The sequence below is a fragment of the Lithobates pipiens genome, unplaced genomic scaffold (genome assembly GCF_037356315.1).
Source record: "Lithobates pipiens isolate NorthernLeopardFrog02 unplaced genomic scaffold, aLitPip1_a1.2 Scaffold_13, whole genome shotgun sequence".
NCBI classification, from domain to species: domain Eukaryota; kingdom Metazoa; phylum Chordata; class Amphibia; order Anura; family Ranidae; genus Lithobates; species Lithobates pipiens.
The window spans coordinates 297,576,024-297,602,283 of NW_027507718.1; the positions used below are offsets into that span (position 1 = coordinate 297,576,024).

At 42.7% G+C, this 26,260-nt stretch overlaps 1 protein-coding gene across 1 annotated transcript; it reads right to left on the reverse strand.

Moving 5' to 3' along the window:
• Positions 1 to 4,294: 4,294 nt before the first annotated feature.
• Positions 4,295 to 25,489, reverse strand: MAD2L1 (mitotic arrest deficient 2 like 1). The gene is made up of 5 exons (XM_077476829.1): positions 25,302 to 25,489; positions 22,753 to 22,899; positions 20,622 to 20,742; positions 10,970 to 11,073; positions 4,295 to 4,928 (listed from the first exon to the last, which is right to left on the reverse strand). Exons 1-5 carry the CDS (start codon positions 25,369 to 25,371, stop codon positions 4,759 to 4,761), a joined length of 612 nt encoding a protein of 203 aa, XP_077332955.1. The 5' UTR covers positions 25,372 to 25,489; the 3' UTR covers positions 4,295 to 4,758.
• Between the last annotated feature and the right edge of the window lie 771 nt (positions 25,490 to 26,260).

Sequence of the window (26,260 nt, forward strand, 5' to 3'; positions counted from 1 at the left end):
CATGGCCATGCAATTGTCGTTCAAAGTGTGACAGCAGTGAAAGTTGGAAGGGGGTGAAAGTGCCCAGTAGGCAAGTGGTTAAAGCATCCATCACTAAAGAAAATGGTTTATATGCAGGGAACATAATACATTATATTAACAGCCAAGGAACATTCTTTAGCATTGGCCTACATCTGAGCATTTCGTTGATATTCAAGATTTCAGAAAATGTATCATTAATCATACATACTCCCTATAGACCGAAATGCCTGTAGGGGGTTGCATGCAAATAGATTTTCATTTCTCTATTCACAATATATTTTTGGATAAAGATATGCTAAATTACCAAAATTATTGGAACACCTGCCTTTACACACACATGAACTTTAATGGCAGCCCAGTCTTAATTTGTAGGGTTCAATATTGAGTCAAACATTCCCATAGACACACTCCTAAACCTTGTGGACAGCCTTCCCAGAAGAGTTTAAGCTGTTATAGCCGCAAAGGGTAGGCCAACTCAATATTGAACCCTACGGACTAAGACTGGGATGCCATTAAAGTTCAAGTGTGTGTAAAGGCAAGTGACCCAATACTTTTGGCAATATAGTGTATGTCATAGTACACTCCCACTGTACATCTGGCCTCCTGCGGCTACCGTTCACTTTTCTTTGAATTCTTCACTGACAAATTAGCAGGACGGAGGAAGGTTTTCAACAGAAGAGGCATCAGCACAAGGGACACATACTGACTCTGTTATGTCCCTTGTGCTGGTTTTGCTGTTTGTGGCTGAACTTAGGCTTTAATGTTTAAACAGGACCACAAAATAATGTAAACAGTTACAGGTGTTCAATCGTGTACTTTTAATTTTTCGGTGCAGATCCTGGAGCTTTGGTATTTATTTCTCCTAGTGCTTGATTTGTTACATTCTGATGCCAGAACAGCAACAATAGTCAGCATTTTATTCATTTTGACCAAAGGAATGAATCTAGTGCCGATTGCTCAAGAAGGGCAAGGGGATTTAGAACAGAAAGCCATTCATCTAGGAGTGCCCTTGCCCCTCCACATACTGTGGGTCGACTGCATTTTGATAGCAGCTGCATCGGTCTCTTACAATGCAGGGAAGTCATATTCCTGGAGCTGACAAATTTAATTAGACAGCCCCTCTCAGGACAAAAGAAAAAAACACTTTAAATTGTATATATTATTTTTAAATAGTGAGTTTATTGCATTTTTTTTGAACACGCAATATGCATGTCAGATTATTGAAAGCGACCAGAGATACGAAGGATAAAATCGAGCAATGAATTTGAAGACAGAAAACAAAACCTGTCAGAGTACATGGCATTTGCATTTTGTAAACCAAGAGACATTAGGACAAGATCCATTTAGTTATGGAATAGGACAATATCCAGAAAGCAATCAGTGGAACCCGGTACAAGACAACTCACAAATGTAACCAACTCCAGCCCCTGAAGTGAGGAGTAGCACTTGCAGTGGAATACTATATTCTGTGCTTACTGGAACTTCTAATTACTTATTACAAATCAATAGGATGTAAATTATAGAAATTAGAATTTTTCACTGTAGCATCTTTAACATAAGCAATTTACAGTTTCAAAATGCTATTACGTCGCATACAAATATTTACTGTGAAAGTTATAAAAAAATTACCAGTTACACTTACCGGTAAGGGGTTTTCTAGGGAATCTTCCAAGACGGCACACCTGAGAGGAAACACAATCAGAGTTTAAAAGTCCCCACATCTCCCTCCAACCCTCAGTTATGACAAAGTATAGGCACACACCAGTGTCAGAGGGAACATTCTGTGAAGAATGAAAAACATCACCAACAATTAAGGGTAGGGAAGTAGGCCTGCCATCCTGGAAGATTTCCTAGAAAACCAGTTACCAGTAAGTAACTGGTAATTTTCTCCGGTCATTTTCCAGGACGGCACAACTGAGACGATGAGCAAGAAGTTCAGGCCTACCTTAGGGTGGGACCAACGCCTGAAGGACCTTCCTGTCAAACGCCAAGTCCTGAGGGGACTACAGCTCCACTCTGTAGTGCCTCAAACGTCTTATGGCTCATCCATGTTGCTGCCTTGCAAATCTGATCAAAGTGCCTGCCCTCTCTGTCCAGGTTGCCAGAGATTTTGTTGAGTGCGCTTTCCGGTGGACTAGTACTGGCTTACCCGAAAGCCTATAAGCTATTGCTATGGTCTGTTTGATCCACTGGCTATTGTTGGTTTGAAGGCCTGCAAACCTTTTCTTTGGCCAGAAAAGGTGATCAGCAGATGGTTTGATCTCCTAAATTCTCTCACCCTCTCTAGATAGATGTTAGGTGCTGTCTCCCACCCTAAGAGGTGGAACCTTTCTTCCTTCTCATTTCTAGGACTCTGGCAGAAGGATAATCTCCTGTGATCTATGAAACCCAGAAGTGACCTTTGGTAGATATAGAGGATCCTGTTTTAGGATTACCCTATCCTCTAGTATTAGCAAAAACGTCTCTTTAATCGTGAGAGCTTGTAGGTCGCCAATCCTTCTGGCTGTGGTAATGGCCAGAAGGAAAGCCATCTTAAATGAAAGAAATTTAAAGGAAACTTGAGCTACCGGCTCAAAAGGCCCTTTCGTCAGGGCATCCAATACCAGGGATAAATCCCACGATGGGAACCGAATTGTCCTTACCGGGGCTAACCTCTCCCTGGCCAACAGATATCTTTTAAAAAGGGGGGTCTCGAGCCAGCCTTCTGTCAAAAAAATACCAACAGGGCCGCAACCTGTACCCTAAGGGTGCTAACCCCTGGTCCATCCCATCCTGAAGGAAATCTAGAATGGTTGGAACCATTTGGAGGGCTCCCTCCTTTGACTGAAGCCAACTGGAGAAGACCTTCCAGACCTTTGCGTAGATCTGTCTGGTAACCCTTTCTACTGAGCAAGTGTATCTATCACCCTTCTCCGAGTATCCCCTATCCCTGAGGATTTCCGAAATGACGGCTTACCAGAGCGAACATTTCCTTGTTCAGCTCCCACTCTCCCTGGAGAACGGGCTGAGGAAATCTGCCTGAAGGTTGAGCGATCCTTTTGTGGGTTACTGAAAGCGAGAGAATATTCTTCTCTGCTTCCTCCAGGATTTCTTGAGTTAATCTCCTCAACCTGCCCAACCTTGTCCCCCCTGGGCAGTTCAGGTAGGATACTGTTACCAGATTGTCCGAGAATATTTGCACCTCCCTGCCTTAGACCTGCCTCTTGGAAAATCTTAGCACCTTTCCATCTGCCAGGAGTTGGATGAAGCACTGTTCTGGCTGCAGTTTCACGGCCCCTGGGCATATTGGTCTCCCAAGTGAGCACCCCAACACCAGGCGCTTGCGTCTGTAGTTATGGCTACTGGATCCAATTGTGACCAGGCTCGACCTCCCGATAGATTGTTTGGGTTGAGCCACCAGTGTAGGGAGTGTACTACCCCTTTCCAAACCACCCTCTTTCCTTCAGGGCCTCTCTAATGCTGCCCCAAGAGGAGAGAAGAGAAGCCTGGAGTTCCCGGGAATGGAGCTGGGCCCAAGTGACGGCTGGGATACAGGAAGTCATGAGCCCCAGAACTCTCATGATGTTCCTCAACGAGGCCTCCCCCGATTCGAGGAGAGACAATACTGCTCCCTGAACCATCAAAATCTTTTCTGTGGGAAGAAATATTCTTTGGGCTGTCGAGTCTATCTGGTACCCCAAGTACACCTTGGACTGCGATGGGTCCAGGGAGGACTTCTACCGGCTGATCATCCAACCCACGGATTCCAAGGTGGCAAGGTATGAAAGGCAGCAAGTATTTTGAAAGTAATTTGCCACTTTTTTTGAAAAATGCGGGAAAGAAAAAAAGATTTTTTTTTTCCCTTACACAAAAAGTTGTCAATACGATATTCCCAACACAGCATAGGTATACTTAGAATTACACCTCAAAAACACAATCTACTATGCCTCCCAAGTATGGTGATACCACATGAGACTTTCACAGCCTAGCCACAGAGTGGCCCAAAATCCAAAGAGCACCATTAGGTGTTCCAGGGGCATGAATTACATATCTAATTTCCTTAGCTGAGCTGGGAGGGGTTATGCCCAGGTGTGGAATTGCTGCTTTTTTGGCCAGTGTCCACCTGCGGCATAACTAAAGTAGTCATGAATTGAAGTATCCTATGCCCTTCAACATAAGAATTATTTTAGCTGCAGTTGTGCTCATCAGCACAGTGCTAGACCATTTTGCCATGCAAATATTATACCATACAGCCCACAAAAACATAAAAAGCCAATTTTGTTTTGTTGTTACATACGTTAAGAAGCATCAACACTTTATTATATCAAAAGGTCATGAAATGGATAGCTCGACATTTACAAGAAAAAAAAAAATAATCTGATGTCAAGGTTTACAAAAACAGTATCCATATAAATAAAACAAAAGCGTTAACTGGGAGTAGTGATGGGACCAAAAGTTTTGTGTTTGAGAGGAAATGTAATGTTTAAAGCAGCAAAATAAAAAATCTCCTGGTAAGGAGGTACAAAATCAACAACGTGCAGTGTCAAAAAATAGAATTTAACATATGAAATCTCTTCACACTTCCAAATGTTTATGCAAGAATAAAATTCCCACATTACTTTCCAATTATTGTACAATATATCAACATCCCAGACAAGGGATACCAGACAATTAAAAGCTACATTAGAACACAAGTCTCTAGTGACATATGCAGCAGAGAAAAAGAAGCAGCTTTCTGTACATCAGTAGAAGAAATTTCTAGGAGTCTATCTTCTTGTATGCCACCATACTGTTGACTTTGTGGATTGTAGTAGTAAAGGAACGAAGACGGACTTCTTCAGAGTTGGCAACAAACTGAGGCCCAGACTCCTCCCACTTTTCAGGCACTTTCAAATCCTTGTCTGTGTAAATCAGCAAGTCAAAGGCACCTAAAATGAACAGAGGTAATGAATGACTATCCACATAGGAAAGCAATGACTTATGATCATATAAGGACTCATACGATAGTTAAATCGCCTAGTTTTGTGCTTGAAACAAAGTGGACCCAACTAGGGCCCCCCCCCCCCCCCCCCACATTCTAAAATGCAGCTGTATGAAAAAGGTGACAATGCCAAAATGTATTTAAAGCCCAAATCAATGTTTGTCACTTTAAATGGCTTGTTTGGACCACGCTGGTCCAAACAAACTATTTTCTTCACTAACAGATACAACAGTTTAGATGCTCTATAAACTGCGTGTAGCACCAGCTACATAAAGTATACAACGCAGTATGCTGACAACAGGATGGGAAAATTTGTCCCAGAACAAAATTGAGTCGAGCAGAGCTCTCTGCCATTTACAAGAAAGCTTTGCATTTTCCAAATTAATACAATGCTTCCTCCGATTGGCTTCTTTAAGGCAGAAATGCATTAACAGATTGTGTTTAATGCAGTTATAAAAAGGAAAGATTGAGGTTTATGCGGTGCTGCAAACTTGCTTTGCTTACACAGTAATCTATAAGGCTGCACTCTGCAGGCGTGGGTAGGGGTAGAGCACTTGCAGTGCTGGATGTCAACCAACTACAGGCATCAGAAGTATGCAACTGCAAAGCAAATAGATTTTAAAATTGAAAATAATAAAGGCCTACATGCCTACTAATAGGGGTCTCCATCTTTTTCTTCGAGATCGAAGAGACGTGGGGGTTATTTATTTACTAAAGGCAAATCCACTTTACACTGCAAGTGCACTTGGAAGTAAAGCTGCTGTAGATCCGGAGGACATGCAGGGAAATAAAATAACAGCATTTTATTTTGCACACGATTGGATGATAAAAATCAGCAGAGCTTACACTCATTTCAGATCTACCCCTTAGATTTCGAGCGATTGCACTTGTAGTGCAAAGTGGATTTGCCTTTCATAAATAACCCCCATGGTCCCTTATTCTCAAAGAATGGGCGCTTGGCTTTCCATAGGTAGAAGGCCTTGCATTTTCACTTCATGATGTATACACCTACCGTTTGGCAGATGGTTCTGTGTTTGGATGTCTATATGATATAATTGGGGAAGGAGGATGCTTTACCTTTCAAAAGGTAAGAGCAGTAATTGCATCTCCCACAGGGAAAGGAGCCCAACTGAATAAGGACTTGTTACCAGACTGAGTGTCTTAGAGCGTCTGTATGTGATTTCTGGGTATGGTTTGATGCATTTTTGGATCTTCTGATATGCAGTCAAAAAGATACCAATATTTCTCATATATGGCCTTAACTTTGTAATGCTGTATTGTTTCGGGTGATAAACTACGTTCACTAGAATTGTGTTGTCCTCTTTGGCTTGTATATTAGGGACAACCTGTCCTAGATGTTAACTTTGTAATCTTTTCTAAGGCCAAAGGTAACAAATGGTTTTACAAATTTTTTTAGCTCAATTATGTCAAAACATTACTGCTTTTAGCAATACAATTATAATAATATGGACTGTCCACCTAAAAAGTCCTGTATTCCCATTAGATTTTTGAATTTTCCATTAACAAAAAGGAAGTGCTTTATGCATGGTCTGATAAGATTCACAGATAGCAAGGGAAGTCCCAATGCATTAGGCAAGCTATCTCCTGAAAAGAGAACAAAAAAGGGATCAGACTTCCTGACATTCTTAATAGCCTCCAGATATGCTAGGAAAACCCTTTGAACATCTAACAAGCTGAAAGCTTCCTCTGGCACAAGGGGGTTACTACAGAAAGTGGGTAGCACGATCTCCTGAGAGCTGGGAAAGAATGGAGAAAAAAAAAAAAAAAAAAACACCTTGGATCAGTCTTGAGAACACCACGGTAGTCAAAAATAGTGAAAAGGCTCTTTAATAGTGACTGAAGCTGGCCGATTTTCTTGGCCCAGAGTTTCAACAAGTGGCTCAAAGGGTGAGGGGACAACACCTTGAACTATAAATAAAAAAAAAAAAAAAAAAAGAACCTATATATCCCAGGATGGACAGCATCTCTATCTTCTAGAGATAGCTCCAAAAAGTCTAGAAACAATAAGGGTCCTCCAAAAGATCTTTGAAAAACATGTTAAGTGCTACAGCTTGAAGTTTTAACGTGCCAAAAGCCAACCCCTGGTCTGGCCCATCCTGAAAAAAATAAAATAAATTTTAAAAAGTCCAAGACTGATGGAATGTCAATCCAAACCTTTTGATGTTCTTTCATCAAGTACCTCTTTAAAAAAAAATTTTTGCAATGGTTTACTACTCTACATGTAAATCCTCTACCCCTTTAGATTTGTTCCTAAAAAACATGTGGCAAGTCTTAGGATTTGAGGATAAGGAACAGGCCCGAGAAAGCATATTGGCAAAAAATAAATGAAACATGAATGACTGGGGTAACTCACAAATCACTGTATAAAAAGACTTAATACATAGATATATACACAATGTTTGTATATAATATTGTTGCACTTTTTTTGGGGTGTTCATTTCCATAATTTGTTTGGGATGCAATACGAACAGATGTGGGAACAAACAGTGACAGCAGGCAGCACAAAGATTTGAAATCAGATAGTGAGTGCAGGAGTATTAATTCACTTTCATATTAAGAAAAAGGGAGGAGAACTGTTAGAAACTGAAGGAGGGAAAACCATGGCCTTTTGTGCCAAAAAGGAGCTACAAGGAATACAATTTGTTTTCTGTGAATTCAGCTAACAGGTTGAACGAGGGAAAAGGCATAGCAAAGGCTGGAGTGGAATCATGGCAACAGACTCAAGGTCATGATAGAGAATGCACGTTGGCGAAATTACAGGAGAAGTAGAGTTTCAGAAAAAACAGAGGGGGCCAAATAATGGATCACCCAGGGTTTCCAAAGCTTCTCGAATTATGCACTCTATCCAATAGAACAGCTTCTGATTTGGAATGGATCATTGCTTGGGTAATTTCCTGGTGGATTTCCAGGCCTTAGCAATGGTCTGTTCAGCTGCAGTAGTGACATGAAGCAGAAGCTTAAAACTGGCGGCGTGTCAAAGACATGGGTTTGTTATTCCGGAGAGCCACAGCTGGGTCCAGCAAAAGGGGAGTGGCAAAGATGTCTGCCAAGGACTGTACTATAGGGCATTCCGATAAAATATGGGAGGTGCATGCTCAACTTGTTACAGCCAAATAGTGTAGCAAATGATGTGGGAAGAATTTGCTAATCCTGGCAGAGAAGGTACCACCTGGTGAGCACTTTGTAGTTTGTTTTTTGTTTTTTAAGTTTGTTTCTAAGGCAGTGATGTTGGGAGAGGAAGATTGTCATCTGTCAGATTAGTGACCAATTAGCATGTTCAAAGGGCAAGGTTAAGATCTTTCTTACTTGCTAATATAAGACGGGAGTTCGTAGATGGGCATTTAGTTTAGAGATTAGCCCGCGTCTATGGGAGGTCAGATTTGCACACATTCAAAAAGTGCAAATCCTGGGTCTGAGGAGCCAGAAGGGGTACATGGGGCAATTAAAAATTACATTTGCAAGTATAGAAAAAGAGTTCAGAGGAGGTAAGACCATAGGTCTCACAAAGTGTCGGGAAGGATTTGAAAGTATTGGTCGCAAAGAATTTATGTGCTCGGATCAGGCCTACCGCTGACCAAGCAGAAAACGAGGTTGGGAAGGGACTAAGCTGTATAAAAAGGATATGTTGTGTAGGAAGGAGAGTAAAGCGTTATGAGTAGAGTGAAGGCCAAAGCGACTTTTCAGTCTATCCCATATAATGATGCTGTGTCTTGTAACTGGGTTAGTGATGGAACAATGGGCTGGTGCCACCCAGAGGAAATTATATATAAAATGTAGGCACCCCAAGGCCCCCCTCTGATCTTAAGCATGTATAGCGTAGATTTGGGTAAACAAGGCCTTAGCTTGCCCCAGATATATTGAGACACACAGTTGCAGGATGCATAAATAGTGGGAAGGCACTGAAATTGGAGTACCCAGAAGAGGTAGAGGATTTTAGAGAAGACATTTTAAAAATGACAGTGATCCTGCCCATCCAGGTCAGGGGTAATAAGGCCAATTTGGACAGTAGTTATAAGATGGGAAAGCATACACTGATAGTTTGCAACGATCGAAGGGTTAGCCGTGAGTTTAATACCCAGGAAGGGGATGTGTCTGGCAGCCCATGGAAAAGAGGGAATTTTGCGGAGCAGAGTCTGCAGAGCGCACAGTAGGGAGATGTTGAGAGCTGTCGATTTATTGGGATTAACTACGAGGCCAGATGTGTCCAAAACTGGAAAGTGTATCCAGTAAGTTGGGTGCTGAAATTAGGAGGGAGGTCATGAATACAAGGATATTACCTGCGAAGAGACTGTTTCTGTTGATGGCCACCAATTACTAAGTCATGAACATTAAGGTTTGACTGAATTGGGAGGGCCAGAGCAAAGAAGAGGAGAGGGAATTCGAAAGCGCTGAGGCCCACAGAGATAGAGAATACGTGGGGGGGTTTCGCCAAACCCCCAATTGCATAGGATAAAGTGTAGGTAAGGCCAAGAAAGTATCAAAGGACTTGCATATCTCTAGGGATACAAAGCATGAGGGAATTTGGCGTGTGAGCAGCACACGCCAGGAGTGTTGCCCGCTGGACATGGTCACCTGCCTGACTAGAGGGGGATAAACCTGACTTGGTCTTTGTGTATTAAAGAATTTTTGCAAGGATTTTGAGGTCTAGGTTGAGGATTGATATTGGTCTGAAGTTAAACTCATTGAGATGGCTTCCGTTAATGATTCCTCGAATGAGTGGCCATCCAGAGAAAGGCATAGGTACTGAATGAATAGAGTCAGACAGGCCAGTTTTGTTAGGCAGGTCAGCTGTAGGCAGAAGAGTTGTCTGGGTCCAGGCCAAAGTTAGTAACAATGAGGTGGCAGGCAGAAACCTAATCCAGAGACAAGCCAGGGATCAGTGCAGGCAGAGTTCAGATGTAATCTGAGGCAGATCAGGTCAGCAGCAGGTCATGCAAGAACAGGTAGCAGCTTACACAGGAAAGGTTACAGTCCGAATGGCAAGGATCTAGTGCAGGGGTCTCAAACTGGTGGCCCTCCAGCTGTTGTGAAACTACAAGTCCCATGAGGCATTGCATGGCTGACAGTTACATGCATGACTCCTACAAGCAGAGGCATGATGGGACTTGTAGTTTCACAACAACTGGAGGGCCACCGGTTTGAGAGCCCTGATCTAGTGCATCAGTCCAGTTTAAAAAAAAAAAAAAAAAAAAAAAAAAAAAAAAACGGGCTTGGTACCTGTATTAGGTATGCACACTCGTATGAGCACCTGCACGTTCCCATGGATATGTATGGCTCAGTGGTCTGCGCTTACTCGCACGCAAGCGCCTCAATACATTGCGCTTTTCCTAACACTGAAGTCTTATTTATCTGGTTTATATCCAGGCAAAGGCGCCAAAATGCTTCCCAGGCGCAGTACATGCTTTTTTCTTTTATACCAACTACTAGCAGTTTGAACCAGGAAGCACGCCCATTCCTGCGATGCTGTGGGTGAACACCCAACCTCTGCAATGTCCTGGAAATAGGCCAGGGCATAGAAATGCATATATTGGGAGTATATTGGTTGGGCTTCATGGATGACAGAAAAGGCTTATAGGTATGCATTTGCATTAAACATTTTTACAAACAGTGCAGTGCCTATTAAACTATTTGGGCCCCTTGTCTGCATGGGCCAGTTTATGTAAACACTTAAGCTGGATTCTCACCTATGCATTTTTAGTGCTTTTTTGCAGATTTGCACTACAGTCCATTTACCATGGTTTCCTATGGAACACTGTTGTGCAAATCTGTAAAATGCAAAAAGCACAAAAAAAATGCATAGGTGTGAATTCAGCCTTAGGGTTTAGGCATTTTCATTACATGCTTAGCTCAACTGTCCAGGCTTGTCACAGGTTTACTTTAAACCATTCCCACAACCCCAATGCTGCAAGACACCACATAAAACAGTATATAAAAGAGATATATAGAAATAAACGCTGAAAAACGTACAAGCTGTATCCAGCAATGGAAGGAACGTTACTGTAGCTGTGATTTGTCTAATGACTGATCGGATTTCTTCTTGAATAACCTTTGGAGATTTATTCCTGACAACGCTAAAAAATAAAAATACTTCATTAAGACAGGAATTAGATAGGGGAGTTAACAGGTAAAAAAAGCACTAAGATTTCAAAAGCTAGCCAACATATTCAAAAAAATAAAATAATTAACATTTGGAGGTGTGCAAAGCATAATAAGGAGTTTTTCTGTCAGAAGAGGTGGGAGGGACAGATGTGCACTGACACCCGCCGCCATCCAACCTGCAGAAAACAGATGGTGATCTGTTTTCCCCAATCCGTCTGGCGGATCGGATAAAAAAAAAAAAAAAAAAAAAAAAAAAACACACACACACACACACACACACACACACACACACACACACACTTTTCATCCAATTGCCCCATAATGGCATTAATAAGCTTGATCCTACCTTCTTTAAAGTAGAACTGTAGGCAAAACTCTGGATAGAGCAAGGGAAGCTTATAACCTTTTTTTGTTTTTTCCTCACCAAAACTAGTGTCCCCATTAAAAAAAAAAAAAAAAAAAAAATAAAAAAAAGATTTTCCCTCCATTACTTTTCTGGGCGCAAAGCAAAATTTGGGATCTTTTTTTTATTTTTTAATACTTTTAATGATCATGGTAAATGGGACTAATAGAGCAAGTAAATCTCCATAACAGGGGCCCAGAAAGCAATAAAAACATGGAAGGTGTTCTAATCCCTCTTCACTCCATCCAAAAAACAAAGTTTAGTCTTTAGTTATACTTTAAAGAGGGAGTCTGGCGAAAAGGTTTTATTTTTTTTAAAGTCAGCAGCTGCTGACCTTTAATAAATGGACGCCTACCTTTCCTGGATTCCAGCAATGTCAGCAGCCAAGGAATTGCTTGGCTCTCAGTGCCATTCTCAGTGAGGGAATCAGGAAGTGAAGCATTGCGGCTCCCTACTGCGTGAGCCGCGCAGCGCAATGGCAATGGTCTGCGCTGTCTCTGGGAGCCGTGTGTGTCCCAGCAGACAGTACGGCGGGACAGGAAGAGGCAGACTCCTGTGGGAGAATATGCCCGGAAGTGGTTGCAAATACCTGGACAGGCATCTGCACCCCCCCTCCCGATTCCGAAAAGTCCTCCGTGTGCCTGGGGAGCCCTCCACTCATGCATAAATAACTCAAGTTCTGACTGAATTTATCCTCAGCATCCACAAACAAAAGCGGTTCTTTGCAAACGAGATGCATTTAGGAGTCATTTACACTTGCTTTGGCCACACTTTTTTAAAGCTCGACACGTCACTCAAAGCTCCCGTCACTAAATAAAATGGTTAGCTTACAGTCCTATACCCAATGTAGCATCAGTAGTGCTTCAAAGTCGCCATAGAACTCTATGGCAAAGCTCCACATAAGCCCCATCAAAGCACCAAAAGCAATGTGTAAATAGGACTGTAAGCTAACCATTTTATTTAGTGACGGGCCTTCGACTGGCGTTCAGAGAGCTTAAAGCCTGTCCGAAGCCATGTTTTGAAGCAAGTATAAACTAGCCCTCAGCTGAACTGAAACCAAAGTGATAGCAAAGCTGAAATTATACTTTAAGCATGGAGTAGAGCATAACTACAAGAATCTGGTTATCGATTACAATATGTGCCTCCAGGCTCCTTCCTAAAAAATAAAAGTCAGCAGATCCAGTGCCTTGAAAAAGTATTCATACCCCTTGCAATTTCCCAAATTTTGTTATGTTACAACCAAAACGTAAATGTATTTTAGTGGGATTTTTTTTAGTTTCAATATGTTTTTATTTTGCATCAAGTACAATAAACAAAGTCAACGTGAAAATGACTAAAACATAGTGAAAGACAATATAGAGATATGGACATTCTTAAGATTGAATATGTCGAGCCAGTTTTCAAGCATACAGAGCGTTATAATACTGACCAACATCCAACACGAAATACATATGATGGAAAGTGCTCATTCATGTAACTGAGGTAAATATTTGCCTCTAATAGGCCTGAGCTAACATAGGCATTAGAACAAATTCCCAGTCAAGTAATGAAGAAAATACGTATAAAATATAATGGTCATAGAAGGAGGGAGGGGTCTCCGCCACCCCATAAGGGCTCTTTGCTGTGGCCAAAGGCCCCCATCCCCCTGCCAAGAATAAAGACAGATAGGACCAGGAGTAGATCAACCAGGGTTATTAAATTATATACTTGAGCCATCATATGTAACAAAAACAGGTAGTATGGCTATAATGTAACAGTAATCCTAAGATGAAAGGAACAACATCCCTAATGGGCACAGAAACCCAGTGCAACTGGATGAAAGTACGTAAATCAGGTTTCTATGAACCGAGTGTAAAATACTGAGATCCACATTGCGATGCAGGAACTGGCCCTGAAATCAGCTGGCCCGGCCCAACTCCGCAATGAAGTGTCCACGAAAGATCGTCTCTCACTAAGCTCCTTAGAAGAAGGTGAAGAATAAAAAATAGTAGAAAAGGAGAAGAAGAGGAAGGAAGAAAGATATAAAAAGGAAAAGGGAAGTGGCATTTTACCACAGGAGTCGCCTGGGGGTAACAGAACCGTACTCAGGGTCTAAATCCGTGAGCATTTATGTGGATAAAGAAACTCCCACGAAGTGCGCCCATGGTTCCCAAGTGGCCCTGAATTTATCCGAGCGGTCCAGGAGTACGCTTGCCGTCTTTTCTTGTAACATAATCCAGGAAATTTTCCTTTTGGCCTGTATAGTGGAGACATAGGGTTGCTTCCAAGCTTTGGCAAGAGTGAGCTTAGCGCCCAATAAAATGAAAGTGATGAGGCGTTGCGTACTCCTGGAGGCTCCCTCTGTAGGGAAATTAAGAAGTGCCACTAGAGGAGACATCTGAACCGGTGTTGCAGAAACTCTGGATATCCAGGTAAAGATCCTATACCAGAACTTCCGTATTCTAGGGCATGTCCACCACGTGTGTATCATGTCACCTCGAAGGCCGCATCCCCTGAAGCACAGTGGGGAGGCGGAAGGGAACATTTTGGCCAATTTCGAAGGAACTAGGTACCATCTTGTAAGCACCTTGACACCAGCCTCTATCATACTTGGGTTAAGGATACCTCTGAAGGATTTCAGGAACACCCCATGCCACTGCTCAATGTTCCAGGATTGGTTAAGGTCCTCTTCCCAGGCCGACATATAAGATGTCTTGGACTTTGTGGAAGACAGTGCCCTATAAATGACTGAAATCCCCCCCCCTCTGCTCATCGGACTGACAGCACCACGCTTCATAAGATGTCACCTGAGGACCACTGGGAAGGGACTTGCATTTTTTGTGTAGGAAATTTGAGATCTGAGTAAATCGAAATATTTCAGTGGGGGGCAAATCAAGTTTGCTGGTGCAGTAGGCTTTAGAGATTGGGCCCACTGGTCTAAGGAAATGACCTATTCTATATAGCCCCTTGTCCAGCCACCATTGAAAGGCTTTAATGTTCAGGCCCGGAGGAAAGTCTGGGTTATGGAACAGGTGAGATAAAGGTTTTAATTGGGAAATTAGGGAGCAATTATGTTTAAGACCATCCCAAACTGCGAAGGAGTGCGAGAGAGTTGGTGAAAGGATCGGAGGTCTCATCTTTTTAGGGCTCCACATCAGGAAGTCTAGCGTGTGCCTAGGAACCGCTTGTCTCTCTATCTGTATCCAATCAGGCTGTTCCCATCTAGAATAGACAGCTGACATCTGTGCCAATTGGGCTGCTTGATAATATAAATCGTAAGTTTGGAAGTCCCAAACCACCTTCCGATTTGGATCGGAATAAAATAGATTTAGAAAATCTATGTCCACCCTTACCCCAGACAAATTTAATAACTTTAGCTTGAAAGCGTTGCAGGCGTACTCTATCCACCGGGATGGGAAGAGCCCTGAAATAATACAGAATGCGAGGGAGCAGCGTCATCTTTATAGCATTGATTCTGCCCAGCCAGGATAGGGACAGCCCAGTCCACCCGATGAGATCCTCCTCCAATTTGTGGAATAACGAAGGGTAATTAGCTTGATGGAGGAGATCAATCCTAGAGGTTAATTTAATCCCCAGATACGATATTGATGTGTCACTCCAGGTGAACTGGAAGCTGTCCCTAAGCCTTTCTATGAGTGAGCCAGGAATATTAACATTAAGAGCTTGAGATTTCTGATAATTAACCCTGAGACCCGAAATCGATCCAAAGTCATCTAAGAGACTACATTTTAGTGGGATTTTATGTGATAGATCAACACAAAGTGGCACATAATTGTGAAGTGGAAGGAAAATTATTTTCCAAATAAATATCTGAAAAGTGTGGCGTGCATTTGTATTCAGCCCCCTTTACTCCGATACTCCTAACTAAAATCTAGTGGAACCAATTGCCTTCAGAAGTCACCTAATTAGTAAATAGCCTCCACTTGTGTGTCATTTAACTACTTCAATACTGGGCACTTAAACACCTTCCTGCCCAGACCAATTTTGAGCTTTCAGCGCTGTCGCACTTTGAATGACAATTGCAGTCATGCTACACTGTACCCAAATTAAATTTTTATCATTTTTTCCCCCCACAAAGAGCTTTCTTTTGGTGGCATTTGATCACCTCTACAGTTTTAATTTTTTGCCAAATAAATAATAATAAAAAAAAATAAATGAAAAAATTTGAATTGAATTTTAAGTAAAAAACAAAAAAGGTTTTTTTGTTTCAGTTTCAAAATGTTGTAAATAAGTATGTTTCTCCTTCACAGATGGGGCGGCACGGATAAGCAATACGTCGCTTTGTATTGATGGATGCCAGTGCCAAATAATGCATGGGGGGGGGGGGGGAAGAGAGATAATCAGTACAGACCACCCCCCCCCCCCCGTCAGAGGAGCAGCGATCGGCTCTCCTCTACTCGCGTCTGACAGATGCGAGTGAGGAAAAGCCGATCACCGGCTCTTCCTATTTACACTGTGATTGGACAAGGCTGATCACGTTGTAAAGAGTCTCCGGAGACTTTACAGAGATCGTAGTTGTGGGGTGTCAGACTGACACCCCACAACAAAGATCACCACGATGCGCGCCCCCGGGGGCTCAAAATCCTGAGGACGTCCTATGACGTCCGGTCAGGATTTTGAAATCACTTTACAGCCGTCATTTGACAATTGGCGGGCGGCAAGTGGTTAAAGTAAGCAAACCTGAAAGAATCATTTTTTTAATGAAGCCTTAACTGTACAGTAGCGTCATCTGTGCCCAGTCTTGCCACAATGAGTTAACCCAGCTCTGAGCAATATTCTTATTTAAAGATATAAAAACAGATACGTTTGTGTAGCCACATCCCCCACTGCTGTGAAAAACCACAGACAAGATAGAGACAATTCCAACTGCACATTCCTCTTTTCTTATCCAGCTCTCCCAGGATTGGCTGTTCCACACCTTAGCATGATTGGGCATGCTGAAGTCATGTGGTGCCTTTCCTGTGTTTTGACTGGATGTTACTCATGGTGCTGATTCCAGAGTTTTGTGGAGCTCTTACTGCTGAAGGAGGTGACATTTTCAAGGTAGGGATATATGCAGGAGGCTTGCATGTATGTAGAACACATTAAAATTGTGCCATTAGTTTATACTGACACCACAAAGCAACTCGTTCACTCCTTGACTACTGCAACTCTCTCCTAAATGGCCTACCCTTAAGTGGGCTATCCCCCTTTCAGTCTTATGAATGCTGCTTCTAGACCAGTGATGGCAAACCTTGGCACCCCAGATGTTTTGGGACTACATTTCCCATGCTGCTCAACTACACTGCAGAGTGCATGAGCATCATGGGAAATGTAGTTCCAAAACAGCTGGGGTGCCAAGGTTTGCCATCACTGCTCTAGACTAATACACCTCAATAATCGATCCGTGACTGCCACACCTCTCTGCCAATCCCTTCACTGGCTTCCCCTAACCAGAACATGCAAAGCCATCCACAACATCACCCCCATCTACATCACCAACCTCATCTGCAGCCATCGCCCCCTCCCAGGACCCCCTGCTTTCTAGCTCCCCTATTACCTCCTCCCATGCTCGCCTTCAAGACTTCTCCAGAGCCTCTCCCATCCTCTAGAACTCCCTGTCCCAGTATATCCAATCAGCCCCTACCCTGTCCCCCTTTGGGAGATCCCTGAAAACTCATTTATTCAGGGAAACCTATCGCACACCCATCTAACTGTCCCCAAGCCACCCCCATCAAATCATTCTCTGTAGCTATTACCTTTTGTACCACCACCTCCTCCCTTTAGAATGTAAGCTCTATGAGCAGGACCCTGTTGTACCTTTTGTATTGTACTGTAATTGTGTTGTCCCCCCTTATACATTGTAAAGTGCTGTGTAAACTGTTGGCGCTATATAAAATCGTGTATAATACTGGGTGAGTGGTGGGTTTACATCCACTTTAATCTCAGTATAAATACAGCTGTTCTGTGAAGCCCTCAGGAGGTTTTTTTAAGAGAACCTTAGACCCTTTTCACATGGAAGGCGTTTTTCAGGTGTTTCAGCACTAATAGCACCTGTAAAGCGCCTGAAAAACCTCCCATGCCACCCCAGTCCTTTCACGACTTTCTAAAGTCCTGCAAGCAGCATCTTTGGGTGGTTTGGGAGAACTGTATACAGCACTCCTAAACCACCCCTGCCCACTGCTTTTAACCACTCGACCGCTACTGGGGGTTAAAAGTGCCCCCATGAGGCCGAAAGACGCCGCTAAAACTAACAGCATGTTACCAATAACGCACCCGTAGCCGAGTGTGAAAGGGGTTTTAGTGAACAAACAGCATCATGAAGGCCAAGGAACAGGTGAGGGCAAAGTTGGAGAAAAAAAAAAAATTATATTACAATATCCCAAGCCTTGAACATCTCATGGGGCACTAGTTAATCCATCATCTGAAGATGGAAAGAGTATGGCACAACTGCAACCCTAACAAGACATAGCTGTCCACCTAAACTGACAGGCTGGACAAGGAGAGCATTCAGAGAAGCAGAGACAAGAGGCCCATGGTAATTATGGAGGAGCTGCAGAGATCCACAGCTCAGGTGGGAGAATCTGTCCACAGGACAACTATTAGTCGTGCACTCCACAAATCTGGCCTTTATTATAGGAGAGTAGCAAGAAAAAAGCCATTGTTGAAAGAAAGCCATAAGAAGTCCTGTTTGCAGTTTACGAGAAGCCACGTGAAGGACATAGCAAACATGTGGAAGAAGGTGCTCTGGTCAGATGAGACCAAAAGGGAACTTTCTGGCCTAAAAGCAAAACGCTACGTGTGGCGAAACACTAACACTGAACACACCATCCTCACCTTGATGCGTGGTGGCAGCATCTTCTTTCAGGAATGCTTTTCTTCAGCAGGGACAGGGAAGCTGGTCAGAGTTGATGGGAAGATGGATGGAGCCAAAATATAGGGCAATCTTAAGCCTCATACACGCAATCGGATTTTCGTCAGGGAATTGTGTGATGAGACTGTTGGCCTGAAATCCGACCATTAGTACGCTCCATCAGACAATTATTGTCCAACTCCCCTCCTCCCCCAACAAATGCTGGATGGCAGGCTAGTACATTTTCGGCGGGAAACGGTCTGTTTTACCAGTCTGTACACAAGTCCGTCACACAAAAGTTGAAAGTACAAACATGCATGCTCAGAATTAATGCTCAACATACATGACATTAGCAGAAGTTGCCCAAAAGGTAGCACTCAAGATCTGAAATTCCTTGTAGTACGTCACTACATTCATGTATGTTGGCCGACAATTGTGTACAGTTTGTATGCAACACAAGTTCCAGGAACACGCTCCTTTAGACAAAAGTCTGATGCTTTGTTGGCCAACAATCTTATTGTGTGTGTACAATGCTTTAGAAGAAAACCTGTTGGAGACTGGGGCTGAGATTCCCCTTCCAGCAGGAAGATGACGACTCTAAACATACAGCCAGAGCTACAATGGAATGTTTTAGATCAAAGCATATTCATGTGTTAGAATGGCCCAAAGTCCAGACCTAAACCCAATTGAGAATCTGTTGCAAGACTTGAAAATTGCTGTTCACAGGTGCTCTCCATCCAATCTGACAGAGCTTGAGCTATTTTGCAAAGAAGAATGGGCAAAAATGTCACTCTAGATGTGCAAAGCTGGTAGAGACATCCCCATAAAGACTTGCAGCTGTAATTGCAGCGAAAGGTGGTTCTACAAAGTATTGACTCAGGGGGCTGAATTACAAATGCATGCCACACTTTTCACATATTTGTAAAATATTTGGAAAACCATTTATCATTTTTCTTCCACCACAATTATGTGCCACTTTGTGTTGGTCCATCACATAAAATCCCAATAAAATACATTTATGTTTTTGGTTGTAACATGACAAAATGTGGAAAATTTCAAGGGTTATGAATTTTTCAAAGGCACTGTACAAATACTGTAACTGCTGACTTTTAATAGGACACTTACCTTTCTTTTTCCCATGCTGAAAGGTTGATTCATGCCTTTGTCTCCTCCAGGCTGGATTATTGCAACACACTTCTCATTGGGATTCCGAGAAAGAGCATGCAGAGGTTGCAATACGTTCAAAACTCTGCAGCGAGGATCCTAATGAGAGTGCGGAAGCATGAGCATATCACTCCAATTTTAAAATCTCTTCATTGGCTGCCGGTCTCTACAAGGATTGAGTATAAGGTCTCTCTTCTTGTCCATCAATGCATACATGGACAAGCTCCACCTTATCTTAAGGAACTTCTTAGATTGCAAAATCTATCGCGTTCCCTTCGCTCAACTAATTTGAATTGTTTAGAGGTTCCAAAAACTATGTTGAAAACCATGGGAGATAGGGCTTTTTGTGTTGTTGCCCCACGTTTGTGGAATGCTTTGCCTGATAGTCTGAGGGTTTCTCAGTCTACTGAAAATTTTAAAAAGGGGTTGAAGACTTTTCTTTTTAGCAAATGTTTTGTAAATTAAGCGGTTTGTTTGTTTTTATTGTAATCATGTAGCACTTTGAGGTCTTTTGATGGAAAGTGCATTATAAATAAAATGTATTATTATTATTACCTACACCTGGATTCAGCAACATCCTCATCCGAGCAGATTCTTCTGTTTTGGGTGGTGGTGGCGGCATTTGAAGTAAGGGAAACAGGAAATGAAACCAAACTTCTGGCTCCGTTCACTGTAGCGAGCCAAGCCAGGATTTGGTAAATGTCAAAGCCAGAAACAAGCAGAGCTTCCCCTTTTGGGTGGAGCTCCACTTTAAAGTGAACCTAATCTAATCTTTGTGGTTAACTTTCTAACTGAAGCAGTTACACCTTGGATCCCCTGCTTTACTAGGCTTGCATTTTGGTCAAGTTGACATTAGGCCTGCCCCCACTAATATCTATGTCTGGGAGTCCGTGACCAAACCCTGTAGATTTTTCGATCGACTGCATTTCTGAAAATTGCTAGCTGAATGAGGGTGATAGGTCAAGTATTTGTGGTGTCTTAAATGCCACGTCTACCTTTCAGAACATAACACCAATATTTAGGATGTAACAGTGGCAAGCTACTGAAGGTACCATGAGACAGGTTAGTCTTAAGCATCACAATTGGAAATCTTTGTGAACACACATACACACTATACTTACTTGTCATCTTTTACAGTTTTGTCACATTCTATATCAAACTGCCAACGTTCCAAAATTTCACTGCTGTCAATACTTGTAATAACTACAACCAGTTTCTGGACCTGACATTTGTACAGCCAATCTGAAATGATATGCATAATTCAAAAATCTTTAAACAGGCAAGACTGAAAAAATAAAAAAGGCAGAATAAGAGTTCAGTCAAAGCCAACAGGGTTCGCAATTTGACCACAACTTCTAATGGGAATAGAAAAATTGTGTGAAGAACCTAGAAAAGCACATCCTAACCTTTAGAACCTCCTGCAGCTCTAATGCAAAACCAAACACTAATTTTGCAATTAAAGCAGAACGCAAGAAAATCTCAAATGCCCCCTCGCCAATGCTTAAATCCCCTGCACTGCAAGGATTAAAATGCTTGTTTGGGTCTCATGAATAGAAAGCAGTTTAACCTGCCGAACCCCTCGCTACCCTGGGACCGGGACTCTCCTCTCCCCTCAGACACTCCAGGTTGTGGGCAGGCCTTTGGCTTCCTCATCTATAATGCAGGACTGCTGTTCCTACATTGTATGCGATGACACCAAAGTGCACCCAAGGGATGAAGCTCAAGAGGGGGAAAAAAAAAAAAAAAAAAAAAAAGGGATTCAGAGGACCAGTCGCACAGAGAAGGAAACCTGCTGGAACGAGGGGACAAGGAAAAAATAAAAGCTTTTTAAAAAAAATCTTGTTTAGAAGAAGTGTAAGATCTCAAAGATAGCAGGTGAGGGCCAAAAGCTGGAAAATGGGGCATTATGTTGAAATAAAGTAATGAGGACAGGGAACACATGAATAATCTGCTTTTTATAGATATGGATTCCTTTCCTTGGACCATGTAGACAGCTCATAATTTAGGTGAAAGTAGCAGAACCAAAAACGTATGCACAACTGTCAGACTGAAATGAATAGAATTATTCTGTAGGGCAGTGGCGGTCAACTCATGTGACCGGCCATCATAGGATGTCCACCCAGAACGAGAGCCGCACCACCCAGCCATCATTTGAAGGTAGGCAGGCAGCAAGTGGTTAAATAAATCCTGTTTTCATTACATACCTTATTTTAGACATCACCATCTATGTGCTTCTCTATGTAGACCCAATTAAAAAGGTGGCGGAAGAGGACAGCAGGGTACCAAACATCAGAGCACCCCGTCTCAATAGTCCTCAAATGCCCTTGGACCTGATGTAAACAGTGGGATGGCTCTAGGGAGGAGTTATTATATTATTCAAAACAGAAGGTCCTGCTCATTAGAGCTTGCAATCTAAAAAAAAAGGGACAGTCCAGTGATACAAAAATGTAATAACTGTGGGGGATGGGCTAACAGAGAAAACACATGTATGGTTGTTAACAGGATAGGCTTCTCTGAAGAGAATGGTTTTCAGATATCGCCTAAAAGTGGACAGAGTAGGAGATAATCACAGACTGGGGTAGGGAGTCTGGCAGCAGCATTTATGACTGGGGGGGGGGTAAAGGCTACACGATTCTGCACATCCTCCAGCCAGGATACGAGGCAGGTTCTAACTTGCTGCAGCTTCTAATGCCCACTGTGAAAAGCTGGCAGTGAGCAGTGGAGTCATAGTAACCAATTTCAGGAAACAAGCGGAGCCTATACAACCTTGCAGAACTGAAGGTAAGGCTGGAGTTTAACTTTTGTATGGCGTCCGATACTAAGTGAATGTGTGAGGACAAGTACAGCATCCAGTAACCAAACAGCCTCTTGTATGTACAGTAACAAATTTCAATGAATACTATTCACTAGATACATTTTGCAAATTTCCTCTAGAAACCCATTTAGGCTCAATTCACACATTTCCGGCTGCGGTTTGCAGTCAGTTTTTAAAAAGGAGTCTGGTGCAGCTTTAGTCACTGGTTCAGGTGCGAATTTTTACTTGAATTTGCACATGAACCTTACCTAAAAATCTCACAGGACTCTCAAACGGACCGCGGCCGCCCTGGACCTGTGTGAACCGGCATTGAAAGCCAGTTCGGTGCACAGGTTCTGCGAATCAAATGCGTTTCAAAATATGCATCTGATTCACACATGTGAACTGAGCCTAAGGGGAACCTTAGGATCTCCCCCCCCCCCCCCCCCCATCAGTACCTTGGAGCTGCTCCGCCACAGTATTCAAGTATTCCTTTAGATCTGGATCTGTAGAGACTAGCAGGGTGAGCCCATATTTCTGTGCACGGGTGAAGGTCTCTGGAGGATAAATCCCACGCTGATACAAAATACTGTTGATGCCAAAAACTGTGGTGACAAAAATGAGGTGTGTTTTATAAACAACCATACCAGTAAAATACAAATATATAAAATTAAAGCTCAATCTGGCAAGAGCTACATTTTTTTTTTTTTAAACACCCTGAGGGTCACATTAAAGTGGTTCGAAATCCCTAAAACCTTACAAAACCTGTATCACAGGATCCCCCCTGCCCCCCCCACCCTTATACTTTCCTAAGCCTAATTTCAATCCTGCCTTGAGAGCAGCAGCTTTTCCACTCTCTCTCTCCTTGCTGGCAGACTGATAGCTGCAGGAGCCATTGGCCCCTGCCAAATTCTTTGACGAGGGAGCAAGGGTGGGGCAGAGTTGCGCTGTGCATCTATAGACACAGACAGGGCAGCTCTGAAGAAACTCACAAGAGTGCCCCCTTAGGATCTTTCTATAGGGACACTCGCTGAAGAGGAGGTGCCATGAGTTCTGCAAATAGCAACGTGCAAGTATGACTTTTTTTTTTTTTTTTAACAAACATCAAAGCTTTGCAATCACTTTAACCACTTAAGGACCGAGTCTCTTTTTGACACTTGTTTGCAAGTTAAAATCTGTTTTTTTTCTCCCTCTTATAGAAAATTACTTAGACCCCCTAAACACATTCTTTTTCCCCAGACACCCTAGAGCAGTGATGGCGAACCTTGGCACTCCAGATGTTTTGGAACTACATTTCCCATGATGCTCAGGCACTCTGCAGTGTAGTTGAGCATCATGGGAAATGTAGTTCCAAAACATCTGGAGTGCCAAAGGTTCGCCATCACTGGCCTAGAGACTAAAATGGCGGTCGTTGCAATACTTTGTCACACTGTATTTGGACAGCGGTCTTACAAGTGCAATTTAAAAAAAAAAAAAAAAAAACAGTAAAGTTAGCTTAATTTTTGTTTGTTATGGTGAAAGATAAGGTTACGCCGAGTAAATTGATACCCAGCATGCCATGCTTCAAAATTGCACCCGGTCATGGAATTTCGACAAACTTTTACCCTTAAAAATCTCCATAGGCGATGGTTAGAAATTTCTACAGGTTACCCGTTTCAAGTTACAGAGGTGGTCTAGTGCTAGAATTATAGCTCTAACGATCGCAGCTATACTTCACATGTGTGGTTTGAACACCGTTTTCATATGCAGGCACGACTTAAGTATGCGTTCGCTTCTGCGCGTGAGCTCGGTGGGACAGGGTGCTTTACATTTTTTATTTTTACACTGTCCCTTTAAAAAAAAAAAAAAAGTTTGGGTCACAATGTAAACATCCCTTGTAATAGAAAAAAGGACCCCAGATCTAACATTTACACTAAAATTCTAATTAAAAAAGTAACCCTTTAAGGCCATTGGGCAGAAGTGACGTTTGACGTTGCTTCCGCCATTCTATGTTATGGAGCTGAGCGGGGGTCCACATTTCCCTCACGCGGCTCCATGCCTGTCAGGGGGAAAGCGTGCGATCATCTCCGCCACTACCAACGGCTCCAGTAAGCAGCGTAGATAACCGTAACCTGGTGGGAGGGGGCTGGCCCCTCTCCTGCCCCCGATAAAGTGATCTTGCGGTGAATCCACAATTTTTTTTAAGTGTCCCCGCCCCAGTGCTAGCATGCAAAGGTAAACACGTGCAGAGGTCCTGCACATACGCAACTATCGCCCCACATATCAGATCATGGGCAGTAATTCTAGCACTAGACCTCAGGAAAAATCTAAAGAGGTAACCTATAAAGGCTTTCAAAGTGTTGCCTATAGATAGCAACATTTATGTCGTTTGTCACTCCTGCTCGGGTGTGTGCAATTTTAAAGCGTGGCACGTTTGGTATCTCAGCATAACATCTTTTAGATTTTTACAAAAAAAAAATAAAAAATTGGGTCATGCATTTTTTTTTGCATTCAAATTTAAAAAGGAGTATTTTTTCCCAAAAATTGCATTTGGAAAAAAAAAATATATATATTTTTTTTTTTTTATTTGGGGGTTCTAAATAATTTTCTAGCAAAAAAAAAGTTTGATATGTAAACAAAAAAAGTGCCAGAAAATGCCTGGTCTTCATGTGGCTAACCACCACTGAACCAGAATGTGAAAGCATGGATGGAGGAGGGTTAGAGGTATCAGCCAGGTATAGTATGTACATAGAAGTACATAGAAGTACATAGGCTCCAAGCTGCAGCACTATTTCCACACCTGGAATTGTAATGAGAATTCCTCTAGCTGTACACCTCATGCAGCACAAGGCTGCTCAGCTCCCGGACACGCCCACCCCAGATCAGAAACACTTGATTGGTCAGTCACCGCTCCTTATTGCGCCCCCGATATACGGGAGAGGTTCCGGTGACAGTCAGCCTATTATACAAAGCAGACTATAGATCCCCCCCATAACACAATACAGGGCAGCTCATTCATTCCCCTTACAGAAGAACTCGGACACGATCTCCGCGCTGCCTTTCAGCGTGATCCCTTCACATGTCAGCTGCCCCGACATCTCTCTTCCTGGCCTGGCAACCGTCACCCGATTCACTGCAACCCAAACACTGTCTGCTACGAGAAGTCGCGCCTTCCGCTTCAAACCGCCAGCGAGGTAGTAGCCACGCCCAACCGACGAGCGTGCTCTCTGGTTGGTTACGTGTAGATAATCGTCTTTGCTGTGTCTTCAGCCATTTTTGGTAAGGGTAAGCAAAGTACATACAGTCATGCGTATTGGGTGCAGTATGCTTCAGCAGTAAACGTCGGCCATTTTTACTAAGGGCCGATGTTCCATTAGTTTCGGCGACCCGTCAAAATGTGTAACGGAAGTGACGTTTCGTCACCGCCTTCTTGCTACACCCCCTACTTATTCTCCACAGTAAGGATACACTGAAAAGGGTGCAAGCGGACATCTAGTTACACCCAGCGGAGTTTTGCATTTTCACATATTCATAACAGTAAACTGAGGTTATATAGTGAAATACAGTACCCATAGCTCCAACTATCCCTGATTTCGAGGGACTGTCCCTGATTTGGAGCAATGTCCCTCTTTCCCCCTCCCCATTTTGGTCAGATCCATATACTTGAATAAAAAATGCACGTTTTATCTTTTAAAAAGTGTTTCCCAGAGCTAAACCTTTCATCCAATTTCTAAATTGCTGCATTTGTACATTTTAACATTTTAAAAGCCAATATAAAGTAATCGTAGTGGTTAAAAAAGTCCTTGTAGATTGAATTAACCCTTTTTTTGTTAAAGCGGTAGTAAACCCGCTGAAGTTTTTTTTTTTTCCTGACCTGCACAGGAAAAGGTATAATGAGCTAATATGCGCCGCATACTAGCTCATTATGAAATACTTACCTTAGAACGAGGCCCCGACCTCTCACACTTCCAGGTATCGTGGCTCCAG

Coding starts and splice junctions, on each gene's coding strand:
- MAD2L1 (XM_077476829.1), bottom strand. CDS start 25,371: ATGTCGGGGCAGCTGACATGTGAAGGGATCACGCTGAAAGGCAGCGCG. Junction 20,743..22,752: donor TGTGGCGGAGCAGCTCCAAG/GTACTGATGGGG, acceptor ATATCATTTCAG/ATTGGCTGTACAAATGTCAG. Junction 11,074..20,621: donor AAAACTGTAAAAGATGACAA/GTAAGTATAGTG, acceptor TTTATTTTTTAG/CGTTGTCAGGAATAAATCTC.